This window comes from Phoenix dactylifera, chromosome 17 (genome assembly GCF_051530095.1).
Source record: "Phoenix dactylifera cultivar Ajwa chromosome 17, Ajwa_hap1_PhDact_Kaust_v1.1, whole genome shotgun sequence".
NCBI classification, from domain to species: domain Eukaryota; kingdom Viridiplantae; phylum Streptophyta; class Magnoliopsida; order Arecales; family Arecaceae; genus Phoenix; species Phoenix dactylifera.
Genome location: NC_143206.1, coordinates 8,417,167 through 8,436,541, shown reverse-complemented (window position 1 = coordinate 8,436,541; position 19,375 = coordinate 8,417,167). Strand labels below are relative to the sequence as shown.

Here is a 19,375-nt window from a genome sequence, read left to right as displayed (position 1 = left end):
CACCACAGGAGTGTGGATTGACATTAATTTCTCAACTAGAATAAGATTCAAAGTGGATGAATTGTTGGCGATTATGGCTTTCACATGCTTAAACAGTGGAGATTTTGACATCAGCACTTGTCCTGAAAGATGATAGAAACAGAAGGCGAAGATGTTGGTCCCAATTGCACCAGAAGTTTTTGTAAGGACGAAAAAAAAAAACAGAAATTAACTTTAATGATGATAGAAACTAGAAGGCGTAGACTCCTCATTGTGTTATGATTATATTCTTATTTTGAAATCATAAACTTTTTTTTTTTTTGGTAAAAAATAGGAGGGGAGGGGGAGGGACCAGCCCACCCCAATCATAAACTTTTTTCAAAAGATAAATACATCAATTTCTGCCAGCTCTATAATCGACAACAAAATCTCTATGACAATTACAAAATCCTCTTTCGTAATATCAGCTATAATCTACAAGTAAACGAGCCAAAATGAATATAAGAATACAACTTTTTCTGATCATATACTTCTGAGTCTTCTAAATGAAACAATCCCAAGTGCAGCATCGAGTTCCATCCATGGCGAGCTCCAAGTTTGAGAGGTAACCAGCATCCAAATGGGCACCACCGCCGGTCACCCATGGCAGATGGCATTGAGCAGCACATGAGCCAGCATCAAGTCCACAAAATACTGGTGCCCGACCTCCCCGTCCCTCCACCTTGCCTTGGCCGGCGGCCGGCCGTAATGCACCCCGTCATTGCACCGGTTGTCGTAGTGCCACGGGAACGTCATATCGAACTCGTCGATCACCCCGCCGGTAAGCAACCGTCTCTTCCCCAATTTCTCCACCATCACGCCGTTGAAAGCCTCCATCTTGCTCGGATTGAACGCGAGGTCCCTCGCGTACCCCCCGGTGGCGATCGTCGTCCGGTAGAACAGCTTCGGCGCCGTTCCATTTCCCTTCTCCCTCGCATGCCTCATCACTTCCTCCCAGAACCCGGCCGCGTACTCCGCCGCATCGGTGAATCTCTGGACACTCCTCCAGTAGACCCCGTCGTGCAAGCCGGAGTTTAATATCATCACATCCGGAGCTCGATCCTCTGAGAAGTAATTCCACAGGAGTCGCCGGAAACTCTCATCCCGAAGCGATTGCAAGCCCATGTAGTTCAAGGACTCGTTCCAGTGCCCGTTGAAGACGCTTGTGATCCTCACACTCTGCGAGCTGTTCTTGGGGTTACGGAATTTTGCGTCGAATCGCCGGGGAACCGACGGGATCTCCGTCAATCCGAGCACGAAGTTGAGTAGATTCCGAACGGTGTCGACGTGGTTGGAGTCGCCCCAGAAGAAGAGCCATTTATTGTGGAGGCATTTCCACGCCGAATCCTGGGAGAAGATCCTGAACGAGCAGTGGGCGGAGTAGACCCAGCCGTTGCTCTCCAGCGCGCCCAGCGGGCCGTCGCACCACGGCGGCTGGCAGGGGAAATTGGGGCCGAGGCAGCGGTACCGGCCGTCGCTGTCCACGCTGCATCGCTCGTTCTTGCCGTGCCGAGTCCACCGGCCGGACCAAACCTCGCGGGAGAAGTCCGTGCTGCTGCAGATTCGAAGATCCGGCAAGGAGGCATTGCTCGTCAAGAACTTGATCTGAAACCTTCTCAGCTCTCGCCGGAACTTGAACCGCTCCGTCGAGTATTTGAGCCCCTCGAAGCTGCGAAAGAGGAGGACGATGCTGAGGCTGTAGTCGCCCGCAAACTGGGGGTGGACCTGGAGCTTGAAAGTGTAGGAGCCGTTGCCGTGGTCGATGATGGGGGGGCGGGACTTCCAGGAGTCGCCGGAGAGGTCGGTCTCGAAGTAGTCCCCACCGACGCACCGGTACCGGCCAGCGTCGTCCAGCGCCGAGATCGCGAATTCGTGGATCTCCCCGGCGGGTAGTTCGATGGGGCGAACGCCGTCGAGGGCGGGGACGGAGATGTTGGCGGTGCGGGAGTCCCGGCAGGGCTCACCGCCGGTGCCGCGCCAGCGGGAAAGAAGAGTGGAGGTGAAGTTCGGCAGCATCGTGAGGGAGAGCCAGCTCCGGTCGTGACCGGCGGCAGCGGAGGTTGGTCCCAGGGGTGGCAAAGGAGGCGGGGAGGCGGCGGCGGGGGCGGGGGTGGGGACGGGGACGGGGGGGGAGGAAGTGGAAGCGGAGTAGGAGCCGAGGTAGTAGCGGAAGTGGAGGGAGGGGAGAGGGGAGCGACCGGCTACGACGGAGAGGTCGATGACGGTCCATAAGAGTAGGGCGGCGAGGAGCGCGGCGGTGAGGAGTTTGGGAGGCAGCGACCGGCCGCTCCCGGCGCCGCCGGCGACCTTCTCGTCGGGGTTGGGTACTGACATTCTTGGGTAGCGAGAAAGGTCGGGGGGGGGGGGGGGGGGGGGCTTAAAAGCCGAAGGACACGCGTCTTGGATGCGATGGCGATGACTAAAAAAAGAAAGGAAGACGGCCGTACGAGTAACATGGGATGCAATCTTTCTTTATTTAACGCGAAATCGGAATTAGTTGGTGATGATATAACGCGAGTTTAAGAGAGAAAAGTGGAGATAAAAGAAAGGAACAGTTTGTTTGGGTTGTTACTTATTAGCTCGGTCTCCGGCTTTATTTGTCGCATGAAGGCGTCGGTGGAAGTTTGTCGGCTGGTGCGGAAAGTGGGAGATAGAGTGGAAATAATGGATTAGTTGATGGAGGAAGGATGCATGTGAGCTGGGACGCAGAGGAGTCGCAAAATCTTGGAAAAGCTAGGTCTAGAAAAAAGCTAGGTCTAGAAAAAATAAGGCTGGGTTTTGGGAACTTTGATGGTGGGTGAGGGAAATTTATTTCTTTGATAAGGTGAAGGGGCTAACTGACCAACAAAAATTGCAACCTATTCATTGCTCGAGCAAGATTCAGGCCACAAAACTTTCAGTTTGTACACTTTATCAACAACCTGGGTTTTCTCTGTGTATGGAAGTGTGCCAAGATAGGTCTAGACATACATGGAGGATCCCCTGCCGTGCACGGGCTGCAAATATGAATGGCTATCAAACAAGATGTATTTAACTTTATGATCGTCTATTTTTAATGACAGCTATCGATGGCTACATAATATTTTGCGATGCCGTTCATGCACTGCAGAGAAGCTATGTTAATAGAAATATTGCAGTTATTGGTTGTAGATGAGTCTTAAAATGTTAATTTGGAAGACAATCGCTTAATTCCTACACTACTTCTAAACTGGGTGATTAGGATAGGATAGTGAGTGGGTAGGAAGCTTTATTAGTCAATGTTTATACTGCTTTTTATTTTTTTTTTTACTTTCTTATTTTTGCTATTTATCTATCTATTCTCAACAAACAAAATTAGAAAATATGTAGAGAGGCAAGTTTGTGAACTACTTTTTATTCACAAAAATGATCAAATTTTTAAACTTCTAAGTAATTGGATTTTATTGTATCAATGTCATTATTTCTTATCTTATTTTTTTTATTTTTTTTTATTTTTGATGTTGCATGAATCTCATCGGTTAGGACTTAGGTCTGAGGTTTTCACCAATTAGTTAGGATCTTTGCCAAGACATTAGTTTGTATGAGCATTGAACAATCATTGACACAAGATATCTGAAGCCTTCCCCTCTATTATCTCAAATTACATAATCTAATACATCAAAGATAATGGTTCATAGGATAGCAGCATATTAGATATTTTTTTAATTGATCGTCGATAATTTTAAATTTATTTATTAAACATTCAAACCAATGCCTTTCAAAATATAGTTTATCTCGAATTTATCATATCAAAACTGTATGCCAATGCCTTGGATCTTATTTGTCAACTAAGAACTTGGATATATCTTGAATCTTTCTAAATTGGAAAATACTAAAGATCACCCGACAATTTCACTTGTCATCACTTGTTATCCTATCAGTCCCATGAACTAAGTGCTGATCTAAAAGGTGATCGGTAGGGTTACTCTTCTGATTTTTCTCAAACTTCTATCTTGGCTAAGGGAAACCAAGATTTTGATGCATTTCGATGTCGATTGGATGTCCAATCCCCATTTACCTTTACAAACTAAACCTAGTTGGGATACACAGAAAGGTTATCTATCAGCTCCACCAAATTGGACTCCATTTCTCATGAAGTAAAAATATTAGAGAATTTTGTATCTATCCGTTCCTAAGCCGTAGATAAGCTCACAAGTCAGCTATTTTGTTAGCTGTTCTCCTCGCGTATGAACTTGCATTGGTCTCTTGGCCAGAAACTTTATGGGGGCCATTAAACCTATTGGATACCTTTGTGCACGCCAACTATTCTCGCCAAAGAAACAGCATGCATTTAACTCTTTCAAGCAACACCTTGTCTTCAGCGAAGAGGACATTTCCAGCCTCGCTCGTACAAGAAAAATGAGCCAAGAATGCCATGCTTGCTCTGGCAGCTCACCTCCAGGCTCAAAGTCTGGACAAATATATATATATATATATATATATATATATATATATATATATATATATATATATATATATATATATATATATATATATATATTTCAGTCGCTAGTTGTTAACCAACTAGTGACAAATATTTTGTTTATATGGGCCATTCAAGCTGACTCATTAGGTGGCAATTCATGATGCAAATACAAGCAGGAGCAACGATCAGATTGCAAAACTATAGTTGAATGATTCTTCGAGTTACATATTCAATTTACCAAAGCAATTTTGTATTAGATTAATATTTCGATCATGTTATATAATGTTGATTATTTGTTAGTTATATGTTGTTTATTACTTTTCTTATCGAGTTTTAGAGAAAACTTTGTAATTTGTACACTCTATCAACATCTTATAGAAGTGTGCCAAGATAGGCCTAAAAATACAACCAAAATTCTCTGCGGCGCACTATCGAATAACATGCATTTTATTTGATGGCCATCTATCTTCTGATGATGACGGCTATCAATGGCCGTACAAAATTCTACGATACAGCCCACTCATCACAAAGGATCTGTGCTCCTGAAAATATTGTAGTTATGGATGATAGATGAGCCTTATAAAGTTAATTCAGAAGACAATCACTAAATCCCTTTTGGTAAAAGTGAAACAGCATTGCAGATCAAGCACCTTCTACACCACTTCTAAACTGGGTGACTAAGACAGTGAGTGGGTAGGCAGCTTTATTGGTCAATATTTATACTGCTTTTTATTTTTCTGCTTTCTTAATCTGCTGTCTATTTATCTATTCTCAACAAAGAAAACTAGAAAATATGTAGGCACACAAGTTTGTGAACTACTTTTTATTTGCAAAAATGATCAAACCTTTTAACTTCTAAATATTTGAATATTTTGCATCGATATCATAATTTCTTCTCTCTTTCTCTTTTTGACTTTTGATGTTGCATGAATCTTGTTGGCTAGGTCGGAAGATTTCACTAATTAGTATGTATCGCTCTGCCAAAACATTAGTTTGTATGGGCATTGAACAATCATTGATGCAATATATCTAAAGCCTTATCCTTGTTTATCTCATATCATATAACATAATATATCTCAAAGACAATAGTTGATAGGACAGCAGCTTATTAGATATTTTTTCTAATTGATCTTTGACAATTTTAAATATATTTATTAAATATTCAAATCAATGCCTTCAAAATATAGTTTATCTCGAATTTATCATATCAAAACTATATGCCAATGCCTTGGATCCTATGTGAACTTGGATATATCTTGAATCTTTCTAAATTGGAAAATACTACAGATCACCGGATCACTTCGCTTGTCATCACTTGTCATCCTATCAGACCCATGAACTAAGTGATGATCTAGAAGGTGTTTGGTAGGGTTGCTCTTCTGATTTTTCTCAAACTTCTATCTTGGCTAAGGTAAACCAAGATCTTGTTGTATTTCGATGTCGGTTGAATGTCCAATCCCCATCTACCTCTACAAACTAAACCTAGATGGGATCTATCAGCTCCACTAAATTGGACTCCATTCCTCAAGAAGTAAAAATATTAGAGAATTAATCGACAACTCAACGTTCTTTCGTTGTTGATAAGCTCATAAGTCAGCTATTTGGTTGTCTGTTCTCTTCACGTATGAAACTGCATTGGTCTCTTTGGCTAGAAACTTTTTAGGGTGCATTAAAGCTATTGAATACCTTTTTGTACATGTTAACTATTCTCGCCAAAGAGCCAAACAATATGCACTTAATTCTTTCAAGCAACACCTTTTCTTTAGCGAAGAGGACATTTCCAGCCTCGCTCGTACAATAAAAAATGCACCGAAATGCCATTCTTCTCTGGCAACTCACCTCCAGGCTCAAAGTCTGGACAAATATATATAAATATTTTTCAGTTGCCTGTTGTTAACCCACTGCTGACAAATATCTTGTTTATATGGGCCATTCAAGCTGCTTCATTATGTGGCAATTCATGATGCAAAATTAGAAATATTTTTTATACAGTGCAATCAATAATTTATTAAATTATAAATATTTTTTTATAGTTTTGGTTGATCTTTTTATATTTTTTGAAGGCGTTAGTTTGTGAAGTTGGTGAAGTATTTATCATGGAGTTGGGGGTTAGGTGATCCTTCTACCTTTGTATAATGAGCATCACTTCGCTCCTGGAGTTGGTGACCTCATACAAATGGAAACATTACTTAAAGCTTTCTATGCTTATTGTTAATCCAGATGATGTGACCCTCCTTCCTTTCGTGCTCATCAAACCTTTTCCTTCCTGAAATTGGTTTCCTCCTACAAACATATCCATCACCAGCTGCTCCCAAATCATAGCTAATATAAATAATAGAAGTTTTATACTTTTATCTCCCCCCTCTCAAATCACATCGAATAATACTGTTTAATTATCGGCTCAAAAGAAAATAAGGAGCAATAATTTTGAAATCTCTCTCTCTCTCTCTCTCAAATTTATATCCTTGTATTGATAGTGTTGTGATTGATTTATAATTTGAGTTCCTTTTTAAGATTAGATCTTTCAAAGAATTTTGAAGAAGAAAAAAATGATTGTGATTTATATACAAAATAAAATTATTCAAAATAAAATGAATAATGAGGAAAGCTCGCGTGGGCTTGGTCAACTTCTCAATTGCATCTTTGCATGCTATGTCACATATAAAATGTGATGACCATGCCTTAAATGTTTTGTCGTAGGTAAAATATGATGGACCTTCTCTAGCACGAGCCAGACCGTTCTATTAAGCAGTCGGACTAGAATCTTCTATGGATTTGAAATTATGTATTTGCAAGATGCTTCTGTACAATGCAATTTACATAACCCTAGATCTTCCCTATTTATAAGTCATCTCTTTGAATAATTTCTCAACTTCTAATTTATGCATATGACCATTAGTTTAGATTATAGAAACACAATTTGCATCATGAGATCCAAATCTAAACTTATTCTCTAAATAAAGCAGAAGTTCTTTGATAACAACATCCCATCAAAATTTTAGAGATTGAAAAACTATCACATATACCTAAGAAATTATGGCGAGATTCGAAACCTTTCAAGGCTACTGATATGTACACTTTTTAATTTAACATAGAATTTTATTAATTTTATTCTGTTTATAAATATGAGATACAATATGCTTATTTGCATGGATGATAGCAAAGGCACCAGATAACATCTGAGTTAATACCGTGAATGCATTTCCCATATCCAGTCATTTTTTCAAAGCATTGCTTTCTACAGAGCCAATTGACACACCGGTGGTTGAGAAATGTTGCGCAACGATTATTTGTAGTCAGTTCTGATGCTATCATCTTGCCTACATATTTCAAAAGAAAAAGAGACTATTGTTAAACAAAAAGCTAAGACATCCCAAAAGAAATAAATAAATAGGTACTATATTGAATTTCTAGGGATTAATGTTCATTGTAGATATATGTAATTGATATGTTGGTTTGATTAGTAAGTAGATACATAACATTAAGAATTTATTTAAAACTTTCTCATTTGACTAATGCAAGATGCTTTACATACACACTATCATACTTATATTTTAGCCAAACCATAATATTTAATAAGTTTATTGAACACTAAGAATATATCTTTAATTTATAAGCTTTGTGAACCCTTGTTTAGCATAAGTTTACTATTGTGCCCATCAAAAACCAAATCTTTGGAGAACCATTTTCAAAAAACAACTTGCTCAAAGTTTGCAATCTCATGATAATTTGAAAGCATCGTTCTTCTACCAAATGAAAGTAAGAGTAGAGGATGCAATAGACAAGTTCATAATAATGAATAAACTTTCTCACTCACAAGAACTACGATTGAATGATATTAAGTTCATTCAAAAAATTACATGAATTCAAATTGAATAAACATTTCAACATGACATTCTCTTCTCTGGTATAGAATATTATTGATGGGGAATTAGGTGGTCAAATATATTGTATAGATGAACATTGAAACTAATAGTATGATATTGTTGTTTGAATGAGAAAGGCAGTCTTCACCTAATAGATCGTAACAAGTTGATTGTTTTCTAACTAAAATTAATCTATGTTTTCCCAGAAGGAGATGATAAGACTTATATATGGATTTTGTATACCATCTTTTGCATGCAAGATAGGATGCTCCATGCTTTATTAATTACCATAAAATAGTGGAAACATTTGCGCGACCCAAAATTGCCCAGAACATATGGTGGAGTAAGTATATTTTAGTACAGCAATAGTAAAGCAAAAAAGGAAAAGAATCTAGATAAATTTTAATGATAACATTAATCATTTGATGGAGAGAAAAGGAGGATAGTTAAATACCTGAGGTGATGACAAGGAGAAATATGAGAAGGTAAGACATGCAAGATCGCTTAGGCATCTTAACAAAATCGTTTGATAGTTTTGCCTTTTCTGAAAAGATGATGCAATTTCCAAGATCAATATTAATAGTTACAAAATGCCTGCTCATATAACTTAATGGTAGAGGACCAATCAAGAAAATTCTCTGTATCGAGATTTTTATGAAATTCAAAAAACTTACCTTTGATGTTGAAGAACCTGGTGCTCTTCCTCAAGCGAAGGAAGGCGACCAGCCTTCACTCAGAGCACAATCATGAAAAGGATTGATGAGGTGCCTAAAAAATTCCATTCTCTAAGGCAGCATTCATGGTCCATCACACGATGATGTTCCACCTATTTTTGTGCTATCTATTTTCTAACTATTGGCTCTCCATATTTTTTGGATTATTATTTGGTAATGGGGCATTGCGGGCTTTCCGGCAAATCACAACTTCTACGTAGCTATAGGAAACTAAGGAGATTGGAACTATTTTTACACCAAAATAGTATATACAATGATCTTTTACTTGAAAAAGAAGAGATCTACCCAATAATAAAGTAAATTAAGAGGAATGCAATAAAAAAATGAATCTCCTCATGATTGGATAGGATTTGGTAGTTAAACTTTTTCTTCATATGTCCGAGACTTTTTCTTAATTTTCACTAATCTTCTAAAACCATCTTAGGTCCAAAAATAATAATAATAAAACTTTCTTGGTCCTTTGGTCAACCATTGATTGGGTCAAATATATGTTTGCTAGGTCAATATCATGTACATTATTTTTATTTTCAGAAGAAAATAAGCAATCAAGATACTAAATTACCTTGCAAATCTTTAGCCTATTCAAAAAGAAAAAAAAAAAAAAAGATAAACTAGGCTCAGTATTGATTTCTTAAGCATCCACCGATACAAGGTCTTTTTTTGTGGTATTGGGTGGGCTTGCCTCTGGGATATGACAAAATGTAACTCGAAGTTGTGTACTAAGTCTGAAATGGTGACTATACAAATAGAAACTATATTGGATAAGCCTTGGAACATTTCTAAGCTTTTGGTTCTTTTTATAAAGTTGATGTCTTGGCCTTTGTTTTATTTGGAGAAATTTTTTTTCTTTTATTTTTATTTTTTATTTTTCACGTGATTATTAACACTTTCTAGTCTAGGCTATGTTCATCTTCTTGATAGACAGAAACTTCGACTTATTTGCTACTCATTCAGTCTTCAAAAAAATCAAAATCTAATGAATAGCTAACATTTTCAGTAATTAAATAGTCTTGACCTATTTTTGGTATCTCTGCTTTGTTTATCTAGCATGGACTTGATATAATCCTTGCCTAGCTCTAGTATATGAGGAAGATATAGGATTATGAATATTCATTGAAGATGTGACTGACTAGAATGGTTAAAAAAAAATAACTTGGTGATAAGAGGAAGGCCAAATTAGAAGTTAAAATTATCGTATAGGCTTAAAGTATATAAATCTGAAACTATAAAATTACAAACTACCAAGTGTAATGAGTTTGTCAGAATTATTTGGTTCAATATGAAATCTGTCTTTAATTGTATGTTGTTTTACCTTCAGTATTAAGTAATGCATTTGTGATTGCAATTTGATCTGAATTAAAGTTGTATCAATTATTTAGTTTGAAAGCTGATAGAAATATTATCTTATATAGTAATTTTAGCTTATAGCCTTCAGCAATCTTTTTTTTTTTTAATTTTATGAAGTCATGTTATGCTATTTCTATTTATGCTACATCAGACTTGATTACATAAGTACCTTAACTTTTTTTTTTGTCAACAAAATTAGATTTTTCAATTCGACATTAGTCATATATATGATTCATGTAAACTGATCTATATGGTGGTAAAATCTAAACTTTCTTATTACTCATGGTTTCTTTTTTTGATTTATAGGTTAAGCTCACAATGAGATAGCACTCTAGATTGTGCATTTGATGATATTAGAAAAACTTGTATTGCCTTTTCTTTTAATGCACTCCAAACATATGAATATGATGATAAATTATTTTAATATAAATAAATATCGTTATATAGTGCATTAATGTAAATTAAATTTTCTAATGATATATGTCAATGTTTATAGAGTAAATAATTAATTAAACTGAACTAATTGAATTATTTGAAAAAATCTAACTGGTTCAACCCAACAAATAATTACCAGCCTAATAAGAGAGTTCAATCTAGTTCAACACTAAGATTAGTACGTTATTGGATTGGGATCTAATAAGATTGGGTTCACAATTTAAAATCAATGGATAATGCTTAATCTATGCCATAGGGCATAAGCATCTAAGTCTTCATGATCCAAAATAGAAACAAATGATGATTCAATAATAATTGTAACACAATTATTGGGTTGGGCTATTGGGTCACTGACCACTAATGATGGCCCAATCGAAGGTTCTGTTGAATTTTTTCGCTTCGAAACTAAATGCAAATAAAAATAAAAGAGGACAGAGGAGAAGGAACCAATGTAAATCCTGGAAGAGAAGTTCATGGAAGCTTATCTCAAATCACTACTTGTCTTGCAAGCCCTGAGGGTCACAAAGAAGTTGTCTAAAGAATTTAGTTACAAAAAAGATGAATTTAACTTTTACATTCCATCACCTTTTATCATAATTTTTTTGAAGTTCACAGTCCTCTCTTCCCCATTTAGTGCTGCTCTTTTAATCAAAAACAAGTTCAAAACGAAGCATTACAGGAAATGACACAGTAACCTTGGAAATATATGGAGACAACCTTTCTTTAACAATGACCAGATCAATAATATCTCGTTGCTAATTTTGAAGCCAAAAACACAAGAGGTCAGAAGAAGTACCAGCCAAGTAACAAGTCTGAAAAAAATCATGTTCTTCCAATTTAGTTAAGAAATCAAATGTTAGAATAAGATTTCCAAGCAATGATAAATCCGAAGCCTCATCTATTTCATGCAAACAGTGGAAAAAATAACTTTTATTGATATGGTAAAATATTTATGAAATAATGGCCAAAAACAGCTTCATTAGATAAGTAATTATGATAAAGTAAACTCTTATATCACCAGTCTATTGGTATTATTCTGATACCTATGTTTTAAAATGTCAACAAAATGTTATATATTTCAAGTTTGAAGTTCTGAGGTACAGGCCTATATCAATCACATATTAGTATGGTATAGACACAACCAGTATAGCTGGTACTTATCATTTTGGTTGGGTGTTACTGATTGATAAATCCTTTTGCACTATATTTTTCTTATCATATTAAAAAAGGGATAGTCTAATGCATGAGTCTTCCACTATTATGGGTCTAGGGATGGTCTGATGTATGTGCGGAGAAGCTGTTTTCATGTGTCAAGCACGTAACTTCTAAGTTACAATCAAGCAACCTTACTATTACACCAAAGCTCACGCTTTTATATTTTTAATCATATTGCAAAGAAAAAAATATTATCTATAAGAGATAATTAGAAATCAAATCCATATAATTAAAAGGGCTAAGCAATGTGATGCAGTTTGTACAATAGAGTGACAGCTGAAAGTAATTTCTTTATCTGTTTTTTTTCAATAAAGAAGATCAAATAACTAATGCAAGGAAAACGACCATCACATATGCAAGAATTTTAATTTATAATGCGGGATTCACCACCGACGGCTGTGTCAAAACATTTTCTCCTCTAATTGTCTCTATGCATGGCTCTTCAAATGCAGAGTGTTTTTCCAATGGCAGCATAGAAGGCACTGCATTCATAGACAATAACAACAATTTGAGTATATTGAAACAAATTATGTAATATCAGTATTCCTTTCCCTATTTCCATGCCTTTCCTAGACTTTGTAATTCTAATGTCATTTGTATGACGTGGGAATCAAATGAATGGACTGAATCATTGGATCAACCTTACCTAGTAATTCATGCAAGTTCACTAATCACCGTTGGTACTTCTAGTTAAGTTACTCTTAATCATTTGGATTCAACTACCTCATTTTATGAAGAATAAGAACAAAAGCAAATTGCTATGTCATCGAAAGCATAATAAAATTATCACTGAATTGTAGATCATGATTCACATTCAACATCTCATACAAAATTAACTCACAAATTCATGTCATGCACATTTATAACAGATGGAGGAGTTTTGTGGAAAATTGGTATTTATAGCATATGATTTAATCAAATATATGCATTATACACAATAAAGATCCAGATACTGCAATTTTTGTTTAAGTTTTAGTTTTAAGAAATTTCAATTTTAACATTCTTCTGCTGGTTTAAAAGTTTTGGTACGAAGGCAACAAACCACAACAGCATGGTGGAGCAAATTTGGATTAACCAGGTCAAAATAAGGGATGGTGTTTGGAGTCAGATCAACGTTACGTCAAAAGCTATGATTCAGTAAAAAAAATAGTAGCCAAGTAAGAATAGCATCATGAGGCAAGGGGGAGGCCAAGTTTCTCCTGACGGGGCGGGGGCCCAGTGGAGGCTGCTACGCGGGAGTGGGCTTGTCCCTTCCTCCCCCCTACCCCTTTTCTTTAGCAAAAAAAAAAAAAAAAAAAAAAAGAGGGAGGCGAAGTGCTAAACTGGTACCAGAGCAAGTGACCACAGAATAGGGCATAAGAATAAACAAGCCGTTGGAGAGAGCTACCACGGTGGACATCTTTTAAGAGATAATTTCATTAAGTAATTATTTTAAAAAATATAAAAGATCACATACTTATATGATGATTAATTAGATTCATAAGGTTCTAATTTCATGATCCGGCCCAGCTACCATAATGACAAGTAACAACTGTTATAATAATATCTTTTTTGATGTCCAAATATTGTAATTCCATATTTATCTGGACAAATTATTTTCAATTATTATTTTTAAAAATCTTCCAATGTGTTAGCATAATTTTAGAGATCACGTAACGACCTGTATTGGCCCATAATATTTTTTTATTAGCAAGATTCTATATCAACCTATATTATTTTTCTTATATAAAGTCTGTACATGAGCATATATAATCCTTAAGTTATACTGAATTTGAAGGAACAGAAAAATAAAATCACTTTTCTCTCTCTCTGTTTTCTTGTTTTTCTCTTCTTCTGGAAATATTTTAACATGATATTAGAGCCACCGATCACCTAATCTACCTTCATCATCTCTTTCGCCTTTACTATAGTCGCTGTTTCCATATCTAAAAGCTTTGAAGACCCTCATTACCAATCTATCCATCTCTCTTTCCGGGTAAATCAACACCTAAAGATCCTCTATTTTTTTATAGATCCACAGATCCTCTATTTCATAGTGAATCAACATTCAAAGAACCCATGTTTCTTAGTAGATTTGTATGTCTTCTATTTTTGATAGATTAACACCCGAAGATCCTTTGTTTCTAATGGATCTGCAGCTTCTCTCCGCCATTTTTCTTCTCTGCTTTAGATCTTCAGTTGTCTCTCCTCACCATTGCTCAGACCCTTTCTCTCCAACTCCGGTTTTATTTGCTGCCTCCAGCTCCTTTACCATCCAGTTCAAGGTCTCTTGCTTCTCTTCCATGGTGCCTCATCTATAAGGATCGTCGACCTTAGGTTGCTTTTTCTTTGAGCTCTATCCTTACTACAACTGTTATATTTTATATATCTTCTTGTTGCCACATCATCAGATAAGTCAATCAGCCGCATCGGCAGATACGTCAGTCAGACACATCGACAAACACACAAATTTGCTATATTAGTTAGTCATATTAATGGATGCATTAGTCTATCACGTCAGTTAGCTACGTCAGCATTGCCAAACATATCAGTTTGCTATGTTAGCTTCCTAATCTGCCGCATCAATTTCTAAACTGCTATGTCAGCTTCTGTTCTACCATATCAAATTCTATATTGGCCCAAAATATTTTTCTTTATTAGCATGATCCTATATTAATCTATATTATTTTTCTTATATGAATTTTATACATGAGCATATATAACCTATGAGATGTACCGAATTTCAAGGAACGGAGAAATAAAATCACTTTTTTCTTTCTCTTTTTCTCTTGTTTTTTTCTTCTTCTACAAATATTTTAACATGGTATAAGGGCTATCGATCACCTAATTTATCACCACCATCTCTTTCGCCTTCGCTATGGCCGTTGTTGCCATCTCTAGAAGCTGTGAAGACCCTCATTGCTAATCTATCAATCTCTGTTTTTGGATAAATCAACACCTAAAGATCCTTTATTTCCCGACGAATCCATAGATCCTTTGGTTTTTTGCATATCATCTTTTCTAGTGAATCAACATTCGAAGATCCCATATTCCTTAGTAGATCTGCATATAGGGGAGCAAATTGGTCAGGGTGAACTGGGTCATGAGGAACCCCGACCCAACCTGGTCCCATATTCAGGTCCTAATGTTGGACCTAGACCCAATCCAATAGAAAATCGGGTTAGGTCCGTTGCTAAAATTTCTGACCCAATGGGTCATTCGGGTCGGGTTGGGTTCATACATAACCTGATCCCAACCCAAAAAGTTTGGAATCGAGTCGGGTCTAGTTTGGATTCAGGTCGGGTCTAAATGAATCTGAAAGAGTATGACTATGTCCGTGAAAGAGAAAGCAGACTCAATGACTTCCCTTTTGGATGTTGAAGGACAAAAAAAATCACAAACTAGATAAGGTTGACTGGCTGCAAAAGCAACATGCAGTGCTATAAACTCAAAATGCAAAAATACTACTCATATACAAGACATGCACATCAATCATAAGGCATAACTTACAGAACAATACATGTTCGGGCTTTTTCGGGCCCAAATGGTTTACCGAGTTCAATTCGGGTCGGGTTGGTCGTAGGGTAGGAAAGCCAAAATTGTCGAAACTTCAAATGGATTAGATCGGATCTGAATTTAATAAATCCAGACCCGAATTGAAAAATAAAACATGTCCAATTTTAGAACCTGACCCGCCCCATAGGTCCTCCAAAATGAGTCGGATCGAGTCTAAGCAGGTCGGGTCGGGTTGGGTCATGGGTCAACCTGACCCATTTGTAGCCTTATCTATATATCCTCTATTTTCGATAAATTAACACCCGGAGATTCTTTATTTCTAATGGATCCACAACTCCTCTCCATCACTTTTCTCCTCAACTTCAGATGTTCGGTCGTCTCTCCTCATTGTCGCTCGACCCTTTTCTCTCTATCGCTTATTTTATTTGCTGCGTATGGCTCCTTTACCATCCTTTATCATATCACGCCAATATCTCGGCAAAGTCATCTGGGAAACATTTTTCCAGGGAGAAAAGAAAGCTCGACAGTCCCAAATCGTTCTTCATTGCAGACATCGCGACCGACAGGTCCAAATTGTAGACCTCCAACTTCACCGTGTTGAAGCAGCTGACGTATTCTCTAAGGGATTCCCTCTCCCTTTGTTTGATGTCGAGCAGCACATTCGAGCTACGGCGTCATCTTTGGCTGGAAATGAAGTCCACCGTAAATAAGCGGGCGAGCTATCCAAAGGAGTGGATAGATTCGGGCCGAAGCCCGAAGAACAAAAATCGAACTGCTTTGCAAAGAGTCTCAGGAAATGTCTTGTAAAGTACGATGTCGGTGGCTTTGTGTAGCATCATGAGAGCCTTAAAACTCTCGAGATGGTCCAAGGGATCCGAGGTGTCGTCGTATGGTTCCACTTGCGGCATTTTGAACTAAGGGGTGATCGGCTCCTCCACGATCTATCGGAAAAAGAGGGGCTCCAAGGAGAAGTTGGGGTCGTTGCTCGCCCTCGGAGCCTATCCTTTGAGGGCCTGAATTTGCCGACCCATTTTATCGATCCTCCTATCGAGGTTGACTCTCTGTTGGGGCAAGGGCTTTGTGAGGCGAACGGGCGAGAGGCTCTGGACAAAATCCCTGTCGAAATGAGGACTTGGAGTTTGTTGTCTCCCACTCTGGTCGGGGGTGCTCCGCCTAGAGTTTGACTCTGATGCGACCGCTCAGAATCCTGGTCTTGGGGGCCAAGGCTGATCGGGTGCGTTGGCATGCCGATGACTGAGAGTTGGGGCTGGGCTGGCCGAATTTCGATCGAGCCAACCCCAGTTGTGCTGTTGCCTGCTGTAGGCCCTGGGCCGCCACGGTCAACGTCCATACCTGTTGAGTGAGCAGGTCGAACTGCTTCTTGTCTACAGGCACAGCGGGCTATTCCGATGGAGCAAATTCGGGGTTCTATAACAACCCCTAAGAAGTCGGAGCGCGGTGTTGCGAAGCACGCGACCAATCTATTGCTGCCATATCCGATTGAGGTTGATATAACTGGGAGTTGGACCCTTCCTCTAGCACCAATCTGTTGCCGCCATATCCGAACCAAGGTAGGAGCACAGCTCGGACAACCCTGAGGTCGGCTGGAGATGGGCTAAGCGGGTTGGTTGAGGTGTTGGGCACTGGACTCCTCCACTGGATGGCCTTCAAGAAGTCCACTTGCCGGAGGATTTTCGATGAAAAACCCTCTGATGCCTAAGTCTGAACAACAAAGCAACAATATGGAAGAGAGAGATTTCAGCAGAGTGAGGGCTCTGTGAAAAGGATAGCATATTGCATACCTCAGGGTTCTCAGGTTGTTCTTCTTATATAGAGAAGCCAACTTTGTCGTTACCTGGATCAATATGGCGTACCATAATTCTAGGCAGCAGTTGGTGGTACGGCCGCAGTGTGGGGGTTAGTCCGTATGGGCAGAGTACGTTGCAAGTCTGACATGGAACGTGGGATGTGGGGCTACCATGATCGTGGACTGTCAAAGCTGTTAGTTATTGGGGCTGTCAACCTTTGTCGATGTGTGCTGATTGTTCTCCATGGTTGGCGACTTCTCGGTTGGAGCCGAAGTTGTTCGGCTCGGTTTACGTCCGAGGACAGGGAGGGTGGAGTGCCCAGTATTTCTTCCATCACATATGTTGCAGTCAAAGATGCAAATTGGTGTGGTAGAGAAAACTGTCCTTGTAGCTTTTGGACAAGCAGCTGTGTATTCAGAAACATGTCCGCCACAAGCCGAGCAGGGCACAAGATATCTCAGGGCTTAGCAGGAATCATTATTTCTAAGACTAGTTTTGAATTATTTTGTTGGTCTTTCTAGGAAACTTGTATTCTTCATCAAATTTATCTTCTGGCACAAAGCATATGTTGCTTTGTGGTGGATCCTTGGGGTTCTAATGAAGCTCAACCAACAAGAGACCAGCAAGAGACCAATACATGGTTTTTGATTCTGGTAGCGACATTACCTGGGTCCAGTGAGAGCTTGCAGCCAGTGCTACCACCAGGCCGGCTAAACTGCAAGTCACAACGTCTCTTATGGGGACGGGTCCCACACCAAGGGCACCGTTGATATCTGGGCCCACGGAGGTCCGGAGCGTCAAATTAGGTGGCGTTACTGCAGCCATAGGCCCTTCATGGGGGCCGCAGGTTTTATTAGGCCTTGGTAGAGGTCCAGTGTCCTTTATCAGCCTGCTCAGCAGGCAAACCGATGGTGCAATCTAGTTGGGCCTCATTTTGGGAAACTTCTCAAGGATAAATAGTACTTTTTCACCTTCAAAAAATACTTTCTCCTCCTTCAAAAGTAATTTTTAGATGAAATAAGGATGTCTAGTAAAAATTTTGGAAAGCTGTTTTAGTTTTTTAGAAAGATAAAAATAACTTTTTGGGAGAAGCTTCATTTTGGAGCTTTCCGGATAAGTTTTTTTAGGCCCCATCGGGAAACTATTTTTTCGACCAAAATACCCGTGATAAAATATAACAATTACACAAAATGTCCATTTATAATTCTGAAAATCTACAAAAGAGTAAAAAATTAATTTATACTAATAATTATAATATTTTATACTTTTATTATTGTATTATACTATAAATATAATACTATATTACATTATACCATAATACATTAATATGTTATGTTAAATAATTTAATATTATATGATATTATAAAAAATTAATTTATGCTAATAATTATAATATTTTATACCTTTGGTATTGTATTATACTATAAATATAATATTATATTACATTATATCATAATACATTGATATGTTATGTTAAATAATTTAATATTATATTAAATTATTATGCTATAGTATACAATATTATATTACTATATTATAATAATATTATATTATATTATAGTAATATTATATTGTATTATATATTTATGTATTAATGCATATTATATTTTATTATACTCTGTTGTATAATACTATGCAATATTCTTTATGGTCATTTTGTCATACCAAAAGTACTTTCTCAATTTATTTATCAAATACATGTTAAAGTGTCACAAGACTTTAGCAATGTAGTTACCAAACAGTAAACAGCCTTTTATAAAAGCCTACTTCAAAAAGCTTTATTTTTCAAAGCTCTACTTTCAAAAGCTTCTGAAACGGGACCTTATTATCCCAAGTTTGTACTCCATTGAGTTCGGGGGGGATTCACTTGTCGAAGGAGGAAGGGTTTTTGAGCTTTTAGAGTTGGGGGAGAGGAAGCCGCTTAGAGGACTCGATGTGCTAGTCTTTGAGTTTGGTCATGGGAAAGGCATCATCGGAAGGACCAAGGCCTTGTTTGGGGGAGCTTTTGGAGGG

The 19,375-nt window shown here is 38.0% G+C and overlaps 1 protein-coding gene across 1 annotated transcript; it reads right to left on the bottom strand.

Moving 5' to 3' along the window:
- Positions 1–250: 250 nt before the first annotated feature.
- LOC103724245 (uncharacterized) lies at positions 251–2,457 on the bottom strand. The gene is made up of 2 exons (XM_089928222.1): positions 353–2,457; positions 251–287 (listed from the first exon to the last, which is right to left on the bottom strand). Exon 1 carries the CDS (start codon positions 2,350–2,352, stop codon positions 616–618), a length of 1,737 nt encoding a protein of 578 aa, XP_089784348.1. The 5' UTR covers positions 2,353–2,457; the 3' UTR covers positions 251–287; positions 353–615.
- Between the last annotated feature and the right edge of the window lie 16,918 nt (positions 2,458–19,375).

Coding starts and splice junctions, on each gene's coding strand:
- LOC103724245 (XM_089928222.1), bottom strand. CDS start 2,352: ATGTCAGTACCCAACCCCGACGAGAAGGTCGCCGGCGGCGCCGGGAGC.